Source organism: Amborella trichopoda, chromosome 13, assembly GCF_054954075.1.
Source record: "Amborella trichopoda isolate Santa Cruz 75 chromosome 13, AtrichopodaSantaCruz75HAP2 v2.0, whole genome shotgun sequence".
NCBI classification, from domain to species: domain Eukaryota; kingdom Viridiplantae; phylum Streptophyta; class Magnoliopsida; order Amborellales; family Amborellaceae; genus Amborella; species Amborella trichopoda.
In genome coordinates, this window is record NC_142348.1 from 21619083 (window position 1) to 21641410 (window position 22328).

Consider the following 22328-nt stretch of genomic DNA (forward strand, 5'->3'; position numbering starts at 1 on the left):
CTTATACGAAAACCTTGCTTACAACATTTCATAATATGACCAATTTTCCACCATGTTTCCAAATGGTTCTTCCCTTTCTTATACCAAACCCTATCAAATTTGTGTACTTATTATAATAATTATAAGCTTCATCTTCGTCGATAAATGCCATTCCTACTGTGGGTTCGATACCTACACCTCTTGCTAGGGCTTCTTATGCATCTATAAGTATAGGATCTCCTTCTCCATCTATTGCAACTATATCTTCATCAAACGGAGAATAATGACAAGCTTTATCTATCATAGTCTGAGCACCGACTCATGCCCATTGTTTGAACTAGTAATGTCGACAGGAGAGGAAGGACATACTAATGTTGAGGCGTCCATGATACACGCATAGTATACCTGTTCGGTTTATATGGTCAACAATGAGAAGTAAGTAGGAGAACATATCAGTATGACAAAAGAATCTTACTTAAAAAAAAAAAAAAAAACGATATCAGGAATACCCACAAAAAATTGCCTTCTAATGTACATTGAAATCATAATTACAAGTTCAAAGACAAAAAGGACAACATTGCGAAGATTTTCAACAAAAAGTTTGAAACTGAATAATTTCATACCCCTAAAATAAAACAAGGTAAAAATAAAAAAAAAATAAAAAAACCGAATTCCATTGGAAGATGAACATAATAGTACTAATGATAGTAATAATAACATCAACCTATAAAATTTAGCTTAACTAACAACAACTTCATGATGGATGGATGATTTACCAAAAAAAAAACAATTCGTTACTCTCTTGTAATTCAACGTCGCGAACAAGCTCTCCTGCTCAACAGTAGTATGTTGGAATATCATCAAACAACATATGGATCATGTCCAATAAACCTAATGTCCTAGTAGGATTGTCTAAGATTCAAGTGACCTTTTAATCTCAATTAACCATGTGATAGTCTAGAAGCAAAACTGTGTCATAAAATATCATAATTAGGAGGTAATTTAAAAGCACAGGTGAATGACACAATCAATTGGGCAATGGGAGCAGTTATTTAGTTTTGTATCATGGGTATGCTACTAATTTCACATCAAAAACACCAAATAACATGGTGTGATTAGTATCAGATCCTATACCTTTCAAAACACGATATCAAGAATACCCACAAAAAGTACCTTCTAAAGTAAATTCAAATCATAATTACAAGTTTATATGCAAAAGTGCAAAATTGTGATGACTCTCAACAAAGAGTTTAAAAATGAACATTTCCATGCCCCCTAAAATAAGAAAGGTAATAATCTAAAAGAAAGAACATTGAATTCCATTGAAAAAGGAATAGAATAGTACTAATGATAGTAATAACAACTTCAACTCATAAAGTTTAGCTAATTAACAACTCATTTATAGATTTCATATATAAAAAATATAAATAAAATCAAACACGAATACTCAAAAAATAAAATAAAATGAGAACTATTGTTTGTATTCTAAAAATGAGAAAAAAGATGCATTAAGGTATAAAACTAAAAGACTCACCAAATTACTGTTCATATTCTGAAAATCCAAAACCTTGAATACAATGATCTCATTCAAACGAACACACAATGCTCTAAAAAATTCTCTCTCATAAGTACCTTTTAAGCATTTCCTATGGTGATTTATTCAGTAAAATTTTTTTTCTACTCACTGATTTTGCATCTAGCACTGTAAAACAGAGGGGTTCATTCACAAATTCCATTTTGAGATCTAATAACAAACTTTGGCATTATTTTAGCCATCAAAGTAAAATATTGGGGTTTATTCATGGTAAGGGTTTGATTCAAATTGTGATAATCTGAAATCACGTAATTTATTTTTAACCAAACTGAAAATTTTCTCTCCCATATGTAGTTTTCTCTTCCAATTTATGTGATTATGATTTCCTCTCCCGTTTTTGGTGATTATTAGGAAAAACATGTAGGGTTTCATTGAAACTCTTAAATTTGGGATCTACTAAAAAATTGAGTTGGTTTTTTTTAAAAAATGGATTTTAATCTTGATTTGGGGTTGGAGTTTATTTAGAAATTGTGACTTCGTTTCTAGCAAAGAGAATTATACAAATGAGGATACAATCTAGAGGTCACTCACCCGATTGATGTTGAAGAACTTTGCCTGGTGTGGGTGGCGTATGTTGCTGCCAGAAGCTTCGTTGAGATAGGAGAGGGCGACCGAGAGGAGAGTCATAGAGGAGAGAGCGAGCGAGAGAGATGCAAGTTTTGCAGAGCAGAAGAGAGGGTGAGCCAGAGAGAATCGACCTTTAGCAGAGGAGAGGAGAGGGCGAGCAAAAGAAAGAGATGTTCGCTGAGCTTCACGTGGGAGGGAGGGCAGTGATTGAAAATATGTTAGGTTTGATGCTTTTTGAGGCTATCACGACCTTTCATTTCTTTCAAATTAAGTGGATGGTGGACAGGGGGTAGGTGAAATCACTGTTCATATTCGCCTATAGGCGTTTGGAAACCTTTTCCATTATATAATATGTAATATATAAGAGTATACTATATACTATATACTATATAATATATCATACATGATATATAATACATAATACATAATATGTAATATATAATATATGTAACTGTCATTCGGATTAGATTTTGCCTAATTTATCTACATACACGTTAGGGATGGATTATGAAGTTTTGAGACGCATAATATTGAAAGGTTATTGAAATTTTAAGTTTAGTAGATATGATTGAAATTTCGGTGTTTTGTGCATGAGGTGGTGTACTTGCAAAAGACGATGTAATGATAAATCATGTAATCCCTATTATTTTTTAAGGCTGTCAAGGGCAACGGTCATAAGGGAACTTTCAAAAAAAAAAAATATCAATTTTAAGAATTATACATCAAATTTGTTAGGTAAGTATAATACTATATTAATTGAAAATTTGAAATATATATTTATTTTTAAAGAAGCTCCTTCTTAATGTAGCAAGCACTTTTCATAGTAATTTTTAAATAAAATTTACAATGTATTTCTAAATTACGAAAGAACTTATTTTTAAGAGAAAAACTAAAATTTTATTGTTTATAAGAAGTTTTAATTGAATAATATGAAAAATGATTATATTAATAGAACACCAAAGTTATAGATAACATCATATAATATAATATAATATAATATAATATAATATAATATTAGCTTATGAATTTAAGATTTTATTTCAATATGTTATAATTTTTATTTATTCCTTTTTATTTTTTCATTATTTTAAGAATTTTTTAATTTCATTACATTATATGATATAATATTATATTATATTATATTATGATTTTAATCTTATTTTTTAGTAATATAAGATAATATATATTACGTAATAGGTAATATATAGTACATACTCTGTAATATAATGCATTAAATTATTGTATAAATAAAATTTTTACTGCATGGATAGGTTTTGTCTTCTTTCCTATCAAGATATTGAATATTTTATATTATTTTTTTTTAGGAGTTTGAAAGTCTGTTTTTATTTTTTTCACAACCATAATATGATATAATCGATGTGATGGTTTTTCAATACTTGAACTACAATTTTCAATGAATTCTTTGGTGAGGATTAGGCTGCACCTTATCAAACTATTTTTCTTATGATTTAGCCAAAGTTTAAATCTTTTATAACATTTTTACAACAAATTTACAAATAATCTTTACAATGCCGCTACAAGTTACAATGCCGCTACAAGAGGTATTCCAAGAAGGGAAAAGTTTATATATAGAGCTGAGGCTCTAAACAATCAAATTTAAACCTATCTCAAAAATTTCATTAGAAGAGGTTGTTTTGATACCCAAATATCTTCAAATTGATCATCTCAACATCAAGGTGCATGGACATAAGAAGAAAATGGATTGCAAGTTTTGAAAATAGCATGTTTTGTAACGTAGTTTTGGACTGTCAATTTTCAAGATATCATAAATATGTCGATCTACACTATTTTTGAAGCTTTGAGCTTCATAAATAGATACGTGAATATATTTTTAACTTATCACAAAGATTTTCAATATTGAAACCACATTTCTTGATACTATTTGATACTATTTGGAGGTAGGTTCTAATTTGATTGTTTAGAGTCTAGGCTCTATACAAACCGCACCCTTCCAAGAATATATAGGCCGTAAGTGGCGTAAATAAGGGGTCTACATTATAGCCATCTCCTCCATTCACACACGTAAACACGTGGGAGATAAAAAGGACCGCTAACTTCTTTCTGCCGATGCCTTGGAACCCTGAAATAGTGCACCCGAGGGACCTTGAAAATATAAGGGAGGATGGAGAATTATTTTAAGGCCGAGGGACCATATTAAAAAAAGTTAAATTGAAATATTACGCTGGACGGCAATTGGGAGGTTTTAGTACACCCGACAGACCTTAAAAATATAAGGTAGAAAAGAATGGAGATTTATTTAAAGGCCGATGGACCATATTAAGAAAAGTTCAATTAAAATATTATGTGGGACGGAATTGCGAGGTTTTATACGGGGCAAATTGTTTCATGCGGGTTGGACTGCATTTTTACATATGCGGTCCAAAAAAAAAGTGTGAAGCGTCCATCTTTATGCAAATTAGATGGAAGCTAACCAGTCCAAATATTTTATTATTATTTTGGGTTTTAAAATTTATTTATTTGGAGATGCGGGATTGTTTAAAGTTGCTGGACCTTTATTTATATTCATTACCTCTATGTTAATACGTGGCCATGGATTTATTGAGAGGCCCGTATTTCTACATATGCGGGCTTGGCGTCCATGTATACGGAAACCCCGGAAAGATATGAAGCATTGAAGAAGAGGAGGGGGAAAGAAAGAAAAAGAAAACCGATTTGGGGGTGGGTGGCTCATTTTTGCCCCATCTTTCCAATCCAGAAAGTTGGGAAAAAAAAGGAGTGACGACCAAGTCGGCGCGCCTTCACCAACACAACACACGCTTCTGTCGCTCCATAAATCCCCAAGTACCAAAATGGCCTTCTCTCTCTCTTCTGCCCCAGCTCTCTCTTCCTCCTCCCATGCCGCCTTCCTCATGCCTCGCCTCTCTCTCCTCCGCCGCCTGTCGGTACCCCGCCATGGTCGACGCCTCTTCGCTGTCGCCCAACAACAGCAGGAGCAAGAACAATGGTCTGTAGCGAAGCTCGCCCGCATATGCCCAGCGGCAGAGTCTATCTTCCATTTGACGATGGACATCAGTGATGCCCCTTCGCTGGGCACATCGTATACGATGCCTGGGCAGTACTTGCAGGCACGGGCTGCGAGCGAGCCGTCGCCTTCGGTGTTTTTGTCTATCGCTTCACCGCCTGCACTTGCTGCGAAGGAAGGGGTGCTGGAGTTTTTGGTGAAGAGTGTGGAGGGGTCTGCGGCGGGGGTGCTATGTGCGATGAGGGAGGGGGAGGAGGTGGAATTGAGTCCTGTGATGGGAAGGGGGTTTAACATACCTGAGATTGAGCCCACACCAGAGTTTCCATCGGTGTTCATATTTGCGACTGGGACAGGTATCAGGTGATCTGCCTATGTCTTCCTCTCACTTCTAAAATTGTGAGTTATAATTGTAGCAAGGATCTGTCTTTCCTCCATTTCCTCCCAATTGAGATTCCAATTGTACAAATTGATAGCTGCCCTCCTTCCTCTCTCACCCCCAAAATGTCGAGGTCTTGGCCCCCCTATATCTCTCTCTCAAATACACAGACACGCACACACGCATTTCCAGTTTCCACATCCAAAATCTGGAGTCTCTATCTCCCTCACTCTCTCTCTCTCTCTCTCTCTCTCTCTCTCTCTCTAAACTGAAAAAATATGATATTTTATGGGATCCCTGTCTCTATGCAACCTACTAGGTGTTTGTAATCTGCATCTGCAGATAGTTGAATCCATCGAGTTTTAATTATTTAAGAGATAGGTCAGTAATGTTTTTAGTGGCAGCAAGTTTTGAAATATGTGTCTTTTTGTCTCCTTTTTTTTTTCTTTTTTCTTTTCCTCAAAACACACTTTGAATCTTATTGTTGTTTATTGAAGTTGGGTAGGCTCTCAATTGAGTTTGTCTATGTGGGTTTGTGATAATTAATCTCCCTTTCGTAATTTATGATTTGGTTGCAGTAGATTCATAGTTTGTCTAAAGTTTGGGGAAATGATGGCAATTCCATAGAGAGAACTTGAATTCCATCGTATGAAATATGGAAACGGATACTTCTATTACCAAGAACATGACAATTAGTATGAGAAAACTCATTGGAGTTTCTAGAATTATACTGTTGGATCTGCCACTTTTTTGGGTGACTGTTGGATCTGTTACTTACGAATAACTTCGTTCACCTTGACATATAGCTTATATATGGGTTTTCCTTTCATGGGAGTTGGGGATTAATTTTCTTAAAGTGTTACGGAAATTTTGCTAAGTTCATGTAACGTCATGAGTGTCATTTTTTGACTTTGATGTATGTGCTAGAGTTTTGAACACCTTTAGTTTTGTTTGATGTGGAATCCCATGATAGAAGGAGCATTTAGAGAGGCTAATCAAGGAAAAACTGACGTGTGTGAGGGGAAGGAGTGCAATTGAGAAGTTAGTAAGAAGCCTCAGGGTAACTTATCCTTGTAAGGGATTAACTAGAAGCATGTGTTCGGCTGGTACATTGGGGTTGCAGGGTGCTGATGGTGCTCATGATGGGTTTGATAAGTTATATAGATTTCAGAGCATCTAGGATATTTTTAGGCTATTGAAGTTTTTTTTTGAGAAAAAGTTAACATTGTATTAATATAAGGAGAGAGAGTACAAAGAGGTGGGGGAGTTTAGAGGCTATTGAAGTTAGCCATCTTGGTCGAATAACTTGCTAGAGCAATCTCCTCCTTTGGGAGGGTGAGATTAGTTGGACTTATGCCTTCCCATTAGCCTTTTTTGGTAATCAAGGACACAAATTGGGAGGCTGTATGGTAATTTCTCAGATTTTCTTTGATTGACCTAGACACTTTGCAAGGATGGTGACACCTCTTTCTTCTTCGCTTATTCCTTATGTGTCGATCTTGATGGCCTTAAGAGATTCTAATCTGATGCTTACGCTGGTTGGTTTTCTACATGATTATGGCTGGGGTGTTAGCAACAAGGGGTACATTTGAGTTTTATATCCAGACAAGAGGGCTTTATGACTGCTCGGTAGAATTTGGATGAACTCTAGCTAGTTTTATACAAAGTTGGTATGGCTTGTATCATTCATCTAGAGGAAGCTTATGGATGTTGATATTTACCAAGGAGCATGCTTGGGTTCATCTGGATTGAATGGATTTGGAATTTGTATGTCAATAGTACCTCCCTGACTCATGGAGGTTGCTATAAATTCTAGGGATGTTTTTGTCTCAATTAGGTTTCCTTTAATTTATGTTCAATGCTGTAGGTTTGCTTCATGATACAAGAATTGCTTGAGTACTTCAACAGGTTGGGAGTTGTTGTTGTACTATGTGCAAGAATTCTGATTGTTGGCTATGGGTCCCCTTGTCTACTGTCCTTGTGCTCCCTTGGATCTAGTAGCGTTAGGAATGAAAGGCTTAAGGAGAAGATTTTTTTGTGGCTTGCCCACAAACAGATGATAATGTTGATATGAAGTACTTATGCTTTTTCCCAATTATTTCTGAGTATTTGGTTATATGTTTTTAATGCCAAGAACTGATTTAAACAGCACGCCATGGGTGTAGGCTTTGTCATTTACCCAAGGAAAAGTTCTGAACCAGCACATGAAGCAAGGGTGTTTTTTGACTTATATTTTTAATTTTATTCGAATATATAGTTCATTTAGTAACTGTTTAGTGCTGATGTTTGCATTTTAAGTCATACATGGGAAGCATTTTAGCTAATTCTGAGGTGTAAGAGACTTCATAAATTCTAAACTTTTACAGATTTTCCTTTTAATATATCTTTTACGTTATTGTTGTATGTCATCTAATTTTCTCCAATATTTTAGCTAAGAGTACATGAACCTGATTTACACATTCATTTTGATCTGCACTCAGATTACATTTAGCCTCTACCTTGTTTATTTGGACAAGTCTTGCTGTCATAGATGAAATCTTCCCACTTTTGGCTTGATGCTTTTTCTAATCATACCTCAGGCTAGTGGTGCTCACATCTGTGTAGCTTTCAGGAGCATGTGTTGGGACACTATCAATGACCTGTATACTTAGCAGATTCTTGGGTCTTGCTTTTCTCTTTTGCTGTTATTTTCATTTTCTTCGTGCGCTGGAATTTAGTAAATGGAAGATATTATTACAGTTAAAAGGAGACTTTACAGCCTGATCTGAAGGACCCTAGACCTCTAGGATACTTCTAGCTGGCTGAGTTGATGATACTCCACCCCATTCGTCTTCCATAGCACACAATGTTTTATAATGCCAGCCTCACAATTGAGGCACCTTATTTTTATTTTTAATTTTTTGTGTCTATTGTCGCGCCATACTATTTTGAACACATACATTAGTTTGAAACTTTAATTATTAAAACTTTACAATGACAATCACTTTAGACTCAATCATACGACATTTTATGAATTAAAGAGTTACAATTTTGTTAACTTGTCGTGACATGCCATACATAACATCCCTTGACCATAATATAACAGAAAGTCATATAAGTCAAAAGACTTAAAAACCACATAATAATACAACAAATCTCAGTATCTCAAATTGTAAAATGAGTTCTGTCATCAGCACCACCACTAGGTGCTTCACCATCTTCATCATCGTCACCAGCTGCACATGTGATCTGAATCTAATAATGCAAGCCATTATCATTAGAGTCATTCCCCCTCCTCGACGTATCATAGTTCATCTGTTGTCTCCATTAAGTTAGCGTCCTCTATCATCCTTCTTCTGTAATGTCCTCATGCTTTAGTTTGAAGCTTTAGATAATGTAATGGGCCAAATGAGCTTCATGTAGCCTCACAAACTTGGCCTCAACTATAACGTTCTAGGGAATACTACATCATCTCCAACATTGACCAACCCATCAGCAGAATTATTCATATCTCTGACAATAATAAGGTCTATTTAAATATATTATAGCCCTCTATTTAAATATATTAAGCTATCTTTGTCGTAGTTATTGACGGCTTAATTAAGCTCCTATAAGCTGTGGTGTATGTTGTTCGCAGATGACATAGTTTTGATCAATGAGACCTGAAGCGGTGTCAACACAAAGTGAGAACTTTGGATGGATGCTCTAGAATCTAAAGGTTTTAAAATTAGCCGGACCAAGATAGAGTATATGGAATGAAAGTTTAGTAATAATCGAAGTAGAGACGATGAAGTAGGTAAAATTGACGGCCAAGATATACCAAAAAGAGCACACTTTCGATATCTTGGGTCGATAATCCAGGAAAATGGAGAGATCAAGGAAGATGTCTCATGTAAAATTAGAGCTGAGTGGGCGAGGTGATGTACAACCGGGGTTTTATGTGATTGACGAATACCAATGAGCCGAAGGGGAAGTTCTATAGGATAGATGTGAGACTAGTTTTGCTTTATGGCGTGGCATGGTTGGCGGTTAAGAAACACCATGCCCATAGGATAAGTGTAGCTGAGATGAGGATGTTGAGATGGATGAGTGGCAAGACAAGAAGAGGATAGAATTTGAAATGAATACATTCAGGATAACTTAAATGTAGCTCCAATAGGTGATAAGATGAGAGAAAGTAGACTTAGGTGAGGCTGCCATGTGCAGCATAGACCTAGTACAACACCTATTAAGGGATGCGAGTTGGTTCAAGTAGAAGGCTAAAAAAGAGCAAGGGGTAGGCCCAAAAGGACATGGTTGGAAGTAGTAAGAAAATATATGGCGATTTATGGCCTCACTGAGGGTATGACCCTTGATAAAGTAGAATAACGGACCAGGATTCGTGTAGCCGACTGCAAATAGTTAGGAAACGGATTTGAGGATGATGCTAACGATACCCCTCTTTCAACTGCTGATTGTACTGGACGTTAACAAGATTGTTTAGTTTCTTCTGCTTAAAGTTTGTTTCTTTTCTTTGTATGGATATGTTGGATAGTGCTTGAATGCATGATTTAGAAAAATATAAAGCAATTCTCTCAGTAATACAAAGTTAATGTTATCAAAAAAAGAAAAGAAAAATATAAAACAATATAATACAAGTAAGGGATGCCCTAATAGGGAGTATTTGGACTTATAAGACTTAGGACTAGTAGGGAAATGAGTTAAAAAATTATCATTATCGAATAACTAATGTTGCTCTAGCAACTAGATGAGCTACAAGTTAGATTCAAAACGTGCAGTGCCATCTTTAAAATTGCTTGGCGCTTCCCCCCTGTGTGACCAATCATAGAGGTACATTACTTATAGAGTGATGGTAATGTATATGTAGTACTAGTTCTACTAATACTATTATATATATCAAGAAAGTACTCAAATCACAAATTCACAATGGGTATGTATAAATATTACTTGGATAATTTTATTCCTTTGCCTTTTGACTATATCTATCCCAAATGACTCCATTGAGAATGTATACATATTCAACTCTAATGTTGCAAGGAGTTGGCCTTCCACCTGAGGCCTTGGCAGTTGAATTTCATGCTGCATAAGCTAAAAATCCATCCATGATCCAACCCTTAGGATCAATTTTAATATTAATACAAAAACAATGCAGGTTGGGAAAATACCCTGCTGCATGTATGGTCTTATGTAGCCTAGGTGTTCTACTTATCCTCTACAATCTTCAAACAGGACAATACCTTATTTCTTCATAGCCATAATTCTTTGAAATATCTTCCATGGAAACCTTCATAATATGAAATATCTTCCTTGAAAACCTTCATAACATAATTCTTTGAAATATCTTCCTTCTCTCAATCCACCATGCGCATGGCCTTCGACAATGATTTGATTGCTTAGAGGGAGTAAACCACCTCATTCCAAAACTGAGTTTGCAAAACAATATCACCCACTCTCGTCCCCTTTACATACTTCGATTGCTTGCTCTTGGTTCATTCTTCAAAGAAAGCACAACCGTGAGCTTTGTCTTTCTGGGCCATTATAGACTTGATGGAATATCTTGTCACCCTTCGTCTAAACCAAATTTTCCTTTGTCAACTTCTTCTTCATGGCCAGTATGGCAGTACTTAAGTGTAGTTGTATATAAGAACAATGATGACTCTTGCTTTCTTGATTGTTGTGTCCACCACTTTCAACTTAGTTATTGCCTTAAGAATGTGGTCAATGTAGTGCACCACCCAGGGTGTTCAACAAATGTGTGGCCTTTTCTCCAACAACAGATTGTCAGCACCATATTGATGGAAACCATATCTTTAACTACTTGAAGGAAAAAATAAAAAAAATATTATTATTGGAAAACCAAATGTTTTAGAGTTTTTTACTTCTCTTCCATTTCTCTCTACCCTTTCCCTCTCTCTTACTAAGTCTTCCAATCTTTGTAACCTACTGTGTTCCCTCCCCTCTTTTTCTCCATCCCTCCCTTCCTCTGTTTTCCTCTCACCTTACCCACTTCTCCCCCAAGCTATTCTTCTCTCTCCATCTCTCATCCTCCTCCTCTTTAACCCCTTTAACTTTAGAGCTTTTCCTTGTTTCGTTTCCTTCCTCCCTCGCCTCTCTTTTCTGCATGCTTTTCTCTCTCATACTTTCATCCCTCTCCCTCCACCTTCCCTTCTTTTCTCTGTCTCTCTCGCCTCTCTTCTCCCTTTCGGTTCAACCGCTAGATAGATTATCTGCTTCTAGACGGTGCTGCTGCCTCTCTCATAAGAAGACCCTTCTCTCAAGAGAAGACCCAGCCTCGTCAAAGCAGCAGCCCGAACTTGACAGTATAGCTGCTGTCCTCACTAAGAAGTCCATGCATTGCCTAATCTACTGGCCCCCGAAGAAGACCTCTTTTGGTTTTCTTGCGTATAATAGCTACTGACTGGTTTAATTTTGTTTACCCAACATGTACTGCTTTTCTTTTAAACCCCAGTTTTCTCCTTTCTCATCTTCTCTTTCCTTTATGTACTTTGAGCACCCAGTTTGTGGGCAGCCTCTAATTAAATTAAATTTAATGTAATTGTGCTTCTTTTATAAATTCAACCGTTTCTCAAAAAACTACTTGAATAACTTACTGGTCACCCATGTCCTCTATACACTAGTCTACTATACTGAGAATCAATGATAAAAAATTACAGATCGGGCATGGATCTTGGGCCTTTGGCGGTCCAAGTGACTCAGGCAAGTCAAGAAACAAGAAAAAGGGAAAATCTTGAGAATCTGGTAAAAATATTTTTTTTTGTTTTTTTGTTTTGTGGGGGGTGGGGGCAAATGACAAGATTATGTAAAAGATGAGAAAAAAGTATTCCAAAAATATAAAAAGCATAGAAACATAAGTTTATAGAAACCAATTATGATTGATTTAGTCAAAGATTGAATTAATTATAAATATATTAATTCATCAGGCTATCGAATTCAGGTGACTCGGGTGAGTACAAATCGACTCGCTTGGATTTGTTTTTTTTTTTTTGAGAGAGAAGTTGACTTAACATTAAGAAATAAAGGAAGTTACATCGACAGAGTTGGGTCCACCACTTGTGGACCTCAGTTGAGTCATAGTCCCTGAGAGGAGGACCAGACGATACAGGCTCAGACACACATAAAGCCGAAAAGGCTAACAAGACTAATAGAAACACCTGTTACTATAGCAGAAAAGAGAAAAGCAAGGATGGGGCTTATAGATTTGGCCCTTTACAACATTTGTTACAAGGGGAGAAACAACCACACAGATCAGCTGTTAGCGAGTGCGTCTGCTGTCTCGTTTGCAGTGCTTCGGGTGTGCTTCCAAGTGACTTCCAGGTCCCTGCAAAGGTGATGAATCTCATCAAAGATATTGTTTAGATATCAAGGTGGTTGACTAAACCCAGATCCCCACTTGATAATGTTTTTGGTATCTCCTTCAATTTATAATGTTCTTCCCCAAGAGAGATTAAAGTTCTTGACCCCTATAAGCAAGGCTTTGGCTTCTGCAGTTTGCAAGTCCTGCATACCTATGTTTTCTGAATAGGTGAGAAGGACTTGTCCTTCGAAGTTCCTATACCCCCCCCTCCACTTCTGCTGGGCCGGGGTTTCTAAGCGAGCTATCATCGAAATTGAGCTTTACTTGTCCCTCTGGAGGAGGAGTCCATCGAGGGGTGCTTCGGGTCTGGCGATGACACAAGTTAATAAGGTTTGTCCTATCTCTCAAAAAGGAAGAGGCAGAAGTACTCGCAAATAATTTGTGCTTGGAGGCCCAAAAAATAACTGAGGGCGTTATGTTTTAGAAGGTGGTATGGGGAGTGTTCATTTTCCCTCGGAAGATCTTGGAATTTCTTTCCCCCCATATGTGGCAGAGGATAGCTGCTACTGAAGCTTTCCAGAGAATTTTCCCCGACTTCCTAAAGCTATCCTCAAAGGACAATAATAACAGAGCCTGGACGGAATGTGGAAGAACCCACGAGAGTCCGAATAGCTGAGTTGTTTGGCTCCAAATAGAATAAGCGAAGTAGCAATGTAATAGCAGATGTGTTACTGTTTCCTCTTCAGAAAGGCACATAATACATCTGTTAGGGAATTGGAATGCTCTTTTCTGGAGATTGTCTAAGGTTAGCGGGTTCCCTTGGAATGCTAACCATTGGAAGAGTTTAGTTCTTGGTGGGGCTATAGAGTTCCAAGCTCTATTGGATTGGCTAGCAGAGGCTGTCGCCTCTACCAAGACTCTATAGAAGGAGGCCATAGAGAACCTTCTAGAACTTGACGGGGACCAAATGATGGAATCCGTCCTTGATAGTGGTAGGAAAAGTCCGTTCAATTCAAAACTCAAGGTTGCAAATTGAAGGAGTTCTTCCTCATTCAAGGACCTTCTAAAAGATGGGCCTCACGTCCTATTGTTGCCGGATAAGGTCATTTCAACTTCTATCATTGAGTCGTTGTGGCTGGAGATAGCAAATAGTAGGGGGGAATCTTTCTTTAAGTGGTGCAAAGCCAATCCACAAATCCTCCCAGATTCTCACTCTATTCCCCCCTCTTGCATGAAAGCGGGTATTAGCTCTGAACTAAGGGAGGATAGAAATCAAGGTCATCCAGATGCCTGATCTTGTGGAATAGGAATCAGTCTTTGGCAGCCACTTTTGAGAGGAGATTTTGTATTTGCTTCTTATCACTTGTGTCCAAAGTTGATTCTCATTATTTGCTAGCCTCCACCACCATTTCCTCAAAAGGGCCCAATTCTGTTTTCTAATGTCTCTTATCCCCAGACCTCCCTTCTTCTTGTCTGAGCAAATCTGTTTCTGAGAAACTAGATGGATTTTCTTTGTTTCTGCTGAACTCGACCAAAGGAAGTTCCTCTTTAACTGTTCTATCCTTTTAGCTACTGATGCCGGAATTTGAAAGAGCAACATGAAGTAAATCGGGGTATTGGCCAGAGATGCTTTGAGAAGGGTGCACTTGCCAGCCATAGACAGGTATCGCCCTTTCCATCTTGCCAACGTTCTATCTATTTTATCGATGACCTGGGCCCACATCTGTTTTTTTGGTTTTCTAAGGCCAAGTGGTAGCCTTAGGTAGAAGGTTGGGAATTCCTCCACTGGACACTCCCAATCCGTTATCAGATTCCTGATTGATGAAGAGTTAAGGCCAACTCTATCATTTTGGATTTTGTCATGTTGACCTTAAATCCGGTCGCCAACTCAAAACAGGCGAGGAAGATATATAGGTTCTGAATTTCAGCCTTATTTGCATCAAGGAATACTAGGGTGTCGTCCACATATTTTATGTGTGTTACACTAGGCCCCGTTCTATTGGTTTTGAACCGAGATAGAAACCCAGCTTGGTACAACCTCGATATTGATTGGCTGAAGACCTCTCCCACTATAGTGAAGAGAAAGGGCGATAGGGGGTCGCCTTGTCTCAGTCCCCTAGAAGAGGGGAAGAAACCTTTAGGAGATCCATTAATTAAGACTGAGAAGAAAGTGCTAGAATAGCATCCTTTCATCCACTTTATCCATCTTTTGCCAAATCCCATTCTGCACAGGGTTTGTTCTAGAATTGACCAATCAACAAGGTCGTACGCCTTCTCCCAATCAATTTTGAAAATTATCAAAATTGATCTGGTTTTTTCTGTCTAATTCGAGAGTGAATACACTCATGAGCAACCAGCACGCTGTTCAAAATCTGTCTGTTTTCAATAAAGGCAGATTGGGATTGGGATATGATCAAGTCGAGGACATTTTTGAGTCTGGAAGCAAGGACTTTGGAGAGAATCTTGTATGAGGAATTTAGGAGACTGATAGGCCGGAAGTCTTTGATTTCCTGTGCTCCTTCTACCTTTGGCACCATTACAATGAAGGTAGCATTCAGGGCTCTATTAAGTTTTCCCCGGTTGTAGAATTCCTCCAGAAACAAATTGAAGTCCTCCTTGAGGGTGGATCAAAATGTTTTGAAGAAAGCCATGGGGAAGCCTTCTGGACTAGGCGCCTTATCAGAGGCCAAGTCGTTCACTGCCTTCTCGATTTCTTCCTCTGAGAAAGGTCGTTCTAGCCAATTTGCTTTATGGATTGGAAGGCTTTTGAAGCTCAGATCCCCCATATTCGGTCTAGGTGTGTTTTGAACTGAGTAAAGGTTCCTGAAGTAAAGAATGATGGCCTCTTCGGCATCTGGAGCAGAGTCAAGCAACGATTCTCCAACTTTAATATTCTGGATCAGATTCATACGGCTTTGGCAATTTGCAATTCTATGAAAGAATTTGGTATTTAGGTCCCCTGATTTAAGCCAAGTAACTCTAGACCTTTGGTACCAATAAATCTCTTCCTTTTTGAGTGTTGAAAGATACTCCACTTTGGTTAATTGTCTAAGTTCTGCCTCTGCAGGCGAGAGGGGTCTGGATTCTTCTTTCTTATCAAGGTCCTCTAAGATATCCTTACAATGCTAAAAGCAAAACTCCGTAATATGAGATTCCTTAGATGCATCAATTGACTTCATGATCATAGTCCCAATTGGATAATTCACCAAAAAGTTTGTAATACTCTCCTGCTCCTATTAAGCCCTAAATCTGTCCATTATTGTAAATCCATACATCCTTGTGGGGCTTTCAAGTTCTTGTTTGTGAGCTCCACCTCTTTCTTTATCAAGGGCTCATTGAGCTCATAAGGTGTAGGAACCTTTAAACAGCCTAAACTATGCCACTGCTTCCAACATAACTTGGTAGCTATTGAAGCTATCGACATTTAAAATCGGGCTATATATTGACATACTTGACCCCTATCTTCCTTCTTGAAGTGGTTCTATATTATAGCCATTGTTTTAAAATGCAGCTGTATCGCCGCATTTGCGGTCGCATAATGCACTATGCCCTGAAGCGCATCACGTAGGGGCGCATATGCGCTTTGATGGGATGCGCCCACATATGCGGCCGCATAGTGCATAGTGCATATGCGCCTCATAGCTCGTGGGTTGTCATTTTCCCCCCTGAAAAGAGGGGGAAAGGATTTTGGGGGGAACTAAGCCCCCCCAAACACAATAAACAATGGCTGTTTTTGGATCAAACGAAGAGGGGAAAAATTGTTGATTTGCTCTAGGTGTTGGTTGGGTTGTCAATTGGGATTAGCTTGGGCATTGTTTTGAAGAAGTTTGATAATATGAATTCTGCTATAAAGTCAGTTTCTATGATCTTATCCTAATTTCTTCTATCAGGGGATTCAGAGCCTTTGACAATCAATAATATTGGAGTTAACCAATAAATTAGATACCTACAATCACATAAATCACCTCCACGTTCTTTCCATGCATTAACCTATTTTTTGAGATTCTTTGAATTTTTTTATATTTGTTGACCGCATCGGGGTGATGCACCCGCAACTGGACTGCATCAAGCCGCATCGCTGCATCGGAACCGCATTCTGCATTTTAAAACACTGATTGTAGCCTGTTTCTTATCTCTAACTGCACCCTCAGGATCAGGGGAAAGTAAGAATCTAGAGGCCCTTTTGCTCGAGTCTTCTCCTACCCGAGCCCTCTATGCCTATTATTTTTAGAGCCCACCTCAGACTCACCTTCATCAATAGAGAAATATCCATCATTTTCTTTATTCAATTTATGCTGACATTATAAATAATCTTACAAAATTTGCATTTCACCTTATTCCTATTGTTTATATTATGCAAAGATGCATAGTTCATTTCCTGGATCAACTTGTTTATTTGAATTGGAAGATGACATTGGTCAATGGTACCTCTACTCAACAAAAGGATTAAAGTAACAAACACCCAAACCTGAAAAATTCACAAAACCATTTAGAACCATTCTTGAGTATGTATGCTTTAATTCTAGGATGCAACAAATCAAACTTCAATCTTCAATAAAGCATCCCATTTTGGAAAATTTCGTCAAGCTACCCAAACCTATACTAGAAAATATTTAGTAATTTACTAAAACAAAGCTAGGAAAAAAAAGCAAAACTTCTAGATATAGAAAAAAGCCACTAAACCCAAACTGAATATTGAGAAAAATCATCAACAAATAATTACAAAGAGACAATAAGCTATAAAAAATAACATGGTGTAAATGCAGTCTTGATAAAATGTCAATAAACACAGACTCAAACCCAACCTTGAAATACATTTTGCCCCCAACACCATAACCACCAAGCCCGGGCTCCTTCAAGCTAAATAGCATCTTTATATCATGTTATGTGACATGCCATTGCTGATGGAATAAACTTAGTGTAGCGAGTTATTTTGGTCTTTAATTTAAAGCACTGAATTCAATTGGATTCCACATATGCTCAGATTGCAATTTAGGACCTTGATGGCCGGACAAAAGAACAAATCTTTCTTCCGTAGTAGGACTTTGCCAATAGGAGCAAGATAAAAGCAAATATTCACGCCATCATGTTTGATATGATCATCAGCTCTTTTGTTCCAAGGGGATTTATATGCTATTTTTCCACGCTCTTTAGGATTTCACTGGAAAACTTTGGGACTTATAATTAATCATTTGTTGTGCAGCTGTGCCCTTTGTGATCAAAGAATTAAGTCATTCTTTTTTTGGTTGTGAATTATGAAAGAGAAAAGCATTACACCTATTGAGAGAGAAATTAAGTCATTTTGACTATGGAGTTTCGTTATCTGTGGTAGTTTATAGTGTTTGTTTATTTATTTATTCTTGAGGGCCCATAGAAATCTTTGCTTACTCTTTTTCAGTTTGGTATTTCTTCTACATGTACTATGTGTTACTTGTACGAGGAGGAATCTGTAAATTAGTGCAGTAACTGGTGCAACAAATAGTTTGAGAAAATCTTTTGTTGGAACATTTCATTCGTATGACTGAATAATAGCTTTTGTTTATATGGGCAGTCCAATTCGGTCACTTATAGAGTCAGGTTTTGATGCTGATAAGAGACCAGATGTGCGACTTTATTATGGGGCTAGGAATCTTCAGAGAATGGCTTATCAGGTCTGAAAGATGGTATTAATCTTGATTGTTTTAGATGATAAAAGGAGTTAAAATAATTGTCTTGGTTTGGATATAGTATTTCTAGCCATTAAAATTTAGAGTGATTTGATCTAAAATGCATGAAGTTTGTATATTTTCTTGTTTTACAGGATAGGTTCAAGCATTGGGAATCTTCTGGAATTAAAATTATTCCTGTATTATCTCGACCGGATGATAGTTGGAAAGGTGAACGGGGTTATGTGCAGGTAACAGGTTTCGATTTTCTTAAGGCACTACAACGTTATTCCAGTATTACCGTTTCCACCATACCTATTTGGTTTGGGAGGAAATTGTTTCCTTTTCTGATAGTGTTTTGATGCATATTGCAGGCTGCTTTTGCAAGAGCCAAGCAGATATCAGACCCTTTTGAAACGGGTGCAGTGCTTTGCGGGCACAAACAAATGACAGAGGTCAGTCAACTTGGCCTATAAACTTTCCATCCGTAGTTCGATAGATTATTGTTTTGCCCTTGCTTTGTAGTTCTTTGCTTGTTGTGTTTTAGGTTCTCATCTTCTTGTTCTTGGAAAATCAAGGGAACAATTAACATTCTTGTGATTTTTGTGAAATAAATGATGGTAGTTAAGCAAAGCATGACTGATCAGATTGATTTGTGAAGTCTTTTCCATGGCCAATCAGTGCATGCTAGAAAGAGGATTTAGGTCGGGCTATATATTACAATTTCTGCTTGACTTCAGGCTGGATGCATTTGGATGATTTTGATAGTTTATAGGTTAGGTTGGTTGTCTGGTGTTTGTTGCGTTGGGTAGTTAAGGGCTGGTTCTATATTGCGGTACACCGTCATTGTTGCATGGGATTGGGTTCTATGTGTAACACTGGGTGATGTGATGTGCCATGTTGGCGTGTTGGAAATAATGGTTACATCGATATCTGATGTGAGTAGCACTTTGTTACGGATGTAGAGATCCAGAAGTTGCCGCCCTTGATGTCATCTGGTGGTCAAGGAGATGGTTTGTTTCCAGGGGAACTGTTTTTTAATTCTAGTTATCCACAGTGTTTTGTAATGCTGTATGTTAGTTATTGCAAAACTGTACCTCAGATCCAATAACAAAAATGCCCCTGACAAGAAGGTGATATCATGGTGAGTGGTCACTATTTGGAACAAGCATTCTGAAATTTGGCAGTGAGTCTCTGTTTATTATTTGTGCATGCCATAACTTTGGATAGGGATCTAAGCAATGTGGCCAATAAGCTAAGTCCAATTTTGAAGATCAGTAAGGATGGTAGTGTAGCATGGTACTGTAGCAGGGGTCGATCTTAAAAAAGTGTGCAAGAACTGTGTTTAGGGCTGACATCATCCTTTGGGTTAGATGGCATCATCATGCCCTAAAACCTGATCTTTTTCTTCCAGCAGTATCTGTGCCAATGGAGGTGAGTTTTTTTTTTATTTTTTTCTTTATTATATATATATATATATATCATTTTGGATGCCGATCAAGTATTTATTCGAAAATCTAGTTGTTGGAATTATTAGTGTTTGTATGCCCCAATCAAAGTGTCTGTAAAACCTTTTATTTGAAGAGATCAAAAGGTGCAATTTGATCTCAATTGTTGATTAAGATCTGAGGATGTAACCAGATCTTAACTATAGTAGAGAATGGCTCTACTGGCATCAAATATGGAGTCATCTAGATCCCAATCACTACAGTCAGATTTGATGGTACCAACTTTTAAGAATGGGTCAGTTCGATTAGACTATTTTTGGGTGGAAAGAAAAAACTGGAATACATTGACAGCCATGTAGAATAGTTTTTTATTTTTTCTATCTGACAACATTGTCAGACTCGCAACTCTAATTGCGATGTTGGGATATGATACCTACATTGGACCCTCACATAGCCTGTCCAACCATTCTTCACCCAGTTATAATTCTGATGGCTTTCCTTTAGATTATGACACCGGATTAAATAATGGAATCACTGTTCAAGATGAGGACAAATCACTGGTCAAGATGAGGACAGATCACTGCTCAAGATAAGGACGAATCTACCTTTCACTGTTGATGTTGGCCACCTGTCCACTGTTCATCGACTTTTTGCTGTTCATGTCGGCCACCTGTCCACTGTTCATCGACTTTTTGCTGTTCATGTCGGCCACCTGTCCACTGTTTATCGACTTTTTACTGTTCATAATGGGCACCTGTACAGGCCAGCTTGTTAAATTATTATGGTTTGAAGTTCGGATTTCAAATCCGGTGCCTATAAAAGGCCCCTTAGGTTGTTTGTGAAGGCATAGTGCTGCTTAGAGCCTCTCAGCCTAGTTTCCTGTTTTGGTGTGCTTAAATCTTCCTGCTTATGCTTGTAAGTTTTGCTGCTGCTCTTAATAGTTTATTACTTTGGTGTGCTGTGTGCTTTGATCTTACTCTGTTATTCTGTTCTTTGTATTTCTTTGTATGCACATCTTAAACGCAATCTTGTAAATTTGGGTTCCATGAAACTCTTTGATTGACGAACGAAGGTTTTTAGATCTTGAATTTGATTTGGTTAGAATGGTTCTGTACCGTTTGAAGGTTAGGAAACATCATAATTTTTATGTTCTTCAGTTGGTGAGCTAGGCTTTTGAAAACATGCTAAGACCATCTAGGGGAGGCTTGAACTAAGACAAGCTTACCCCGTGTTCTTATTGTAGCATGCCAATAAGATGTTCTATCATTTTTTTTAGATTAAATAAATCAGCTTGTTCAACTATCAAAAGAGAATAAAATAATATAACTAAGGGATTGTATACCATGATACCATTTACCATTGGTATAGGGAGGTCACAATTGTACTAATTATATAGTGAAAATGTTTTGAATAAGCAGTTGACATTCTGAAAAAAAGAAAATTGGATAATTGATTTTGTATCTCATGAGGGAACGCTGTGCTTTGTGATGCTATTTGTAGCTGTTCATGAATTGTATCCCCGAATGATATGTTTTGATAAGTTACTTGCACCTTGTAAATCATGATTGCTATTATCTTCCATGGGAAGTCACAAGTGCTATTTAACTGTAAACTGAAATGCTATATGTGCATGTGTGCATAAATAAAGGAAATTATGGCATGCCTCTTAGGAGCATTTCTACATGACTGTTGAATTGATCATACAACTGTAAATTAAGTCAAAAAACTTTGTTAAATGACCTTCAAAACTACTCTAAGCCTTCTCAACCATCATAGTAATGTTCATCCAAACCAAGAACCTGCATTCCCTGAAAAATGATTTCGTAGCGAAGGAAGCCGACAAAGAGAATCATTGTCGAATAATCAATGCACTACAAACTCTCTCTGTGGGTCCCTGGGACATGCAATGTACAGTTCTTTATTATTGGCTAATGATATAACTATCTGTCCACTACTCAGTGTAGAAAAATCAAGTTTGAGATGCCATTGACATTGACTATATCGACGTGGTTTTGCAGGATGTTATATCCCTTCTGGTAAGAGGAGGGGTTTCTAGAGAGAAGATCTTGAAGAGCTTCTAATTTTGCACGGCAAACCGGTTTGTTGTAACAATATTGTTGGGAACTTTTTGCTTTTTCCTTTTTTTAACCTCATTGATTTATGTTATCCATCATTTTTGTGGGTGAGGGAACATAACGAGGAGATGCAGAGGACCTTGGCAAATGAGGTCTGGGAGAACGAAATAATTAAGAAATAAAAAATATTGTGTTTTCCCTTGCCGCAATTAGCACATATGGCCTTATGTCTTCCTTAAAATTTCCTGTTCTTTTGTAATTTCAGCCCCTACGTTTGCTTAGGACCCCAAGTTGGCTTTCCAACACAAAGTTGGGAACTAGGGCTGCCACCGGGCGGGGCCTGGAA

The 22328-nt window shown here is 37.5% G+C and overlaps 1 protein-coding gene across 2 annotated transcripts; it reads left to right on the forward strand.

Moving 5' to 3' along the window:
* Positions 1 to 4686: 4686 nt before the first annotated feature.
* Positions 4687 to 22191, forward strand: LOC18433795 (FAD/NAD(P)-binding oxidoreductase). Of its 2 annotated transcripts, none has more exons than XM_011624890.3 (5): positions 4687 to 5504; positions 18366 to 18465; positions 18615 to 18710; positions 18834 to 18914; positions 21926 to 22191. In XM_011624890.3, the coding sequence occupies exons 1-5, from the start codon at positions 4972 to 4974 to the stop codon at positions 21986 to 21988; spliced, it is 873 nt and encodes a 290-aa protein (XP_011623192.1). In that variant the 5' UTR covers positions 4687 to 4971; the 3' UTR covers positions 21989 to 22191. The 2 variants fall into 2 exon arrangements, 1 of the variants encoding a protein (XP_011623192.1); XR_016047303.1 differs by having other exon boundaries at positions 4694 to 5497.
* The last annotated feature ends 137 nt before the right edge of the window (positions 22192 to 22328 follow it).

What these genes read in the sequence shown, in the direction of transcription:
- LOC18433795 (XM_011624890.3), top strand. Translation starts at nt 4,972, where the DNA reads ATGGCCTTCTCTCTCTCTTCTGCCCCAGCTCTCTCTTCCTCCTCCCAT. An exon ending in GCGACTGGGACAGGTATCAG is followed by an intron (nt 5,505 to 18,365) that starts GTGATCTGCCTA and finishes TTATATGGGCAG; the next exon opens with TCCAATTCGGTCACTTATAG. An exon ending in TTCAGAGAATGGCTTATCAG is followed by an intron (nt 18,466 to 18,614) that starts GTCTGAAAGATG and finishes CTTGTTTTACAG; the next exon opens with GATAGGTTCAAGCATTGGGA.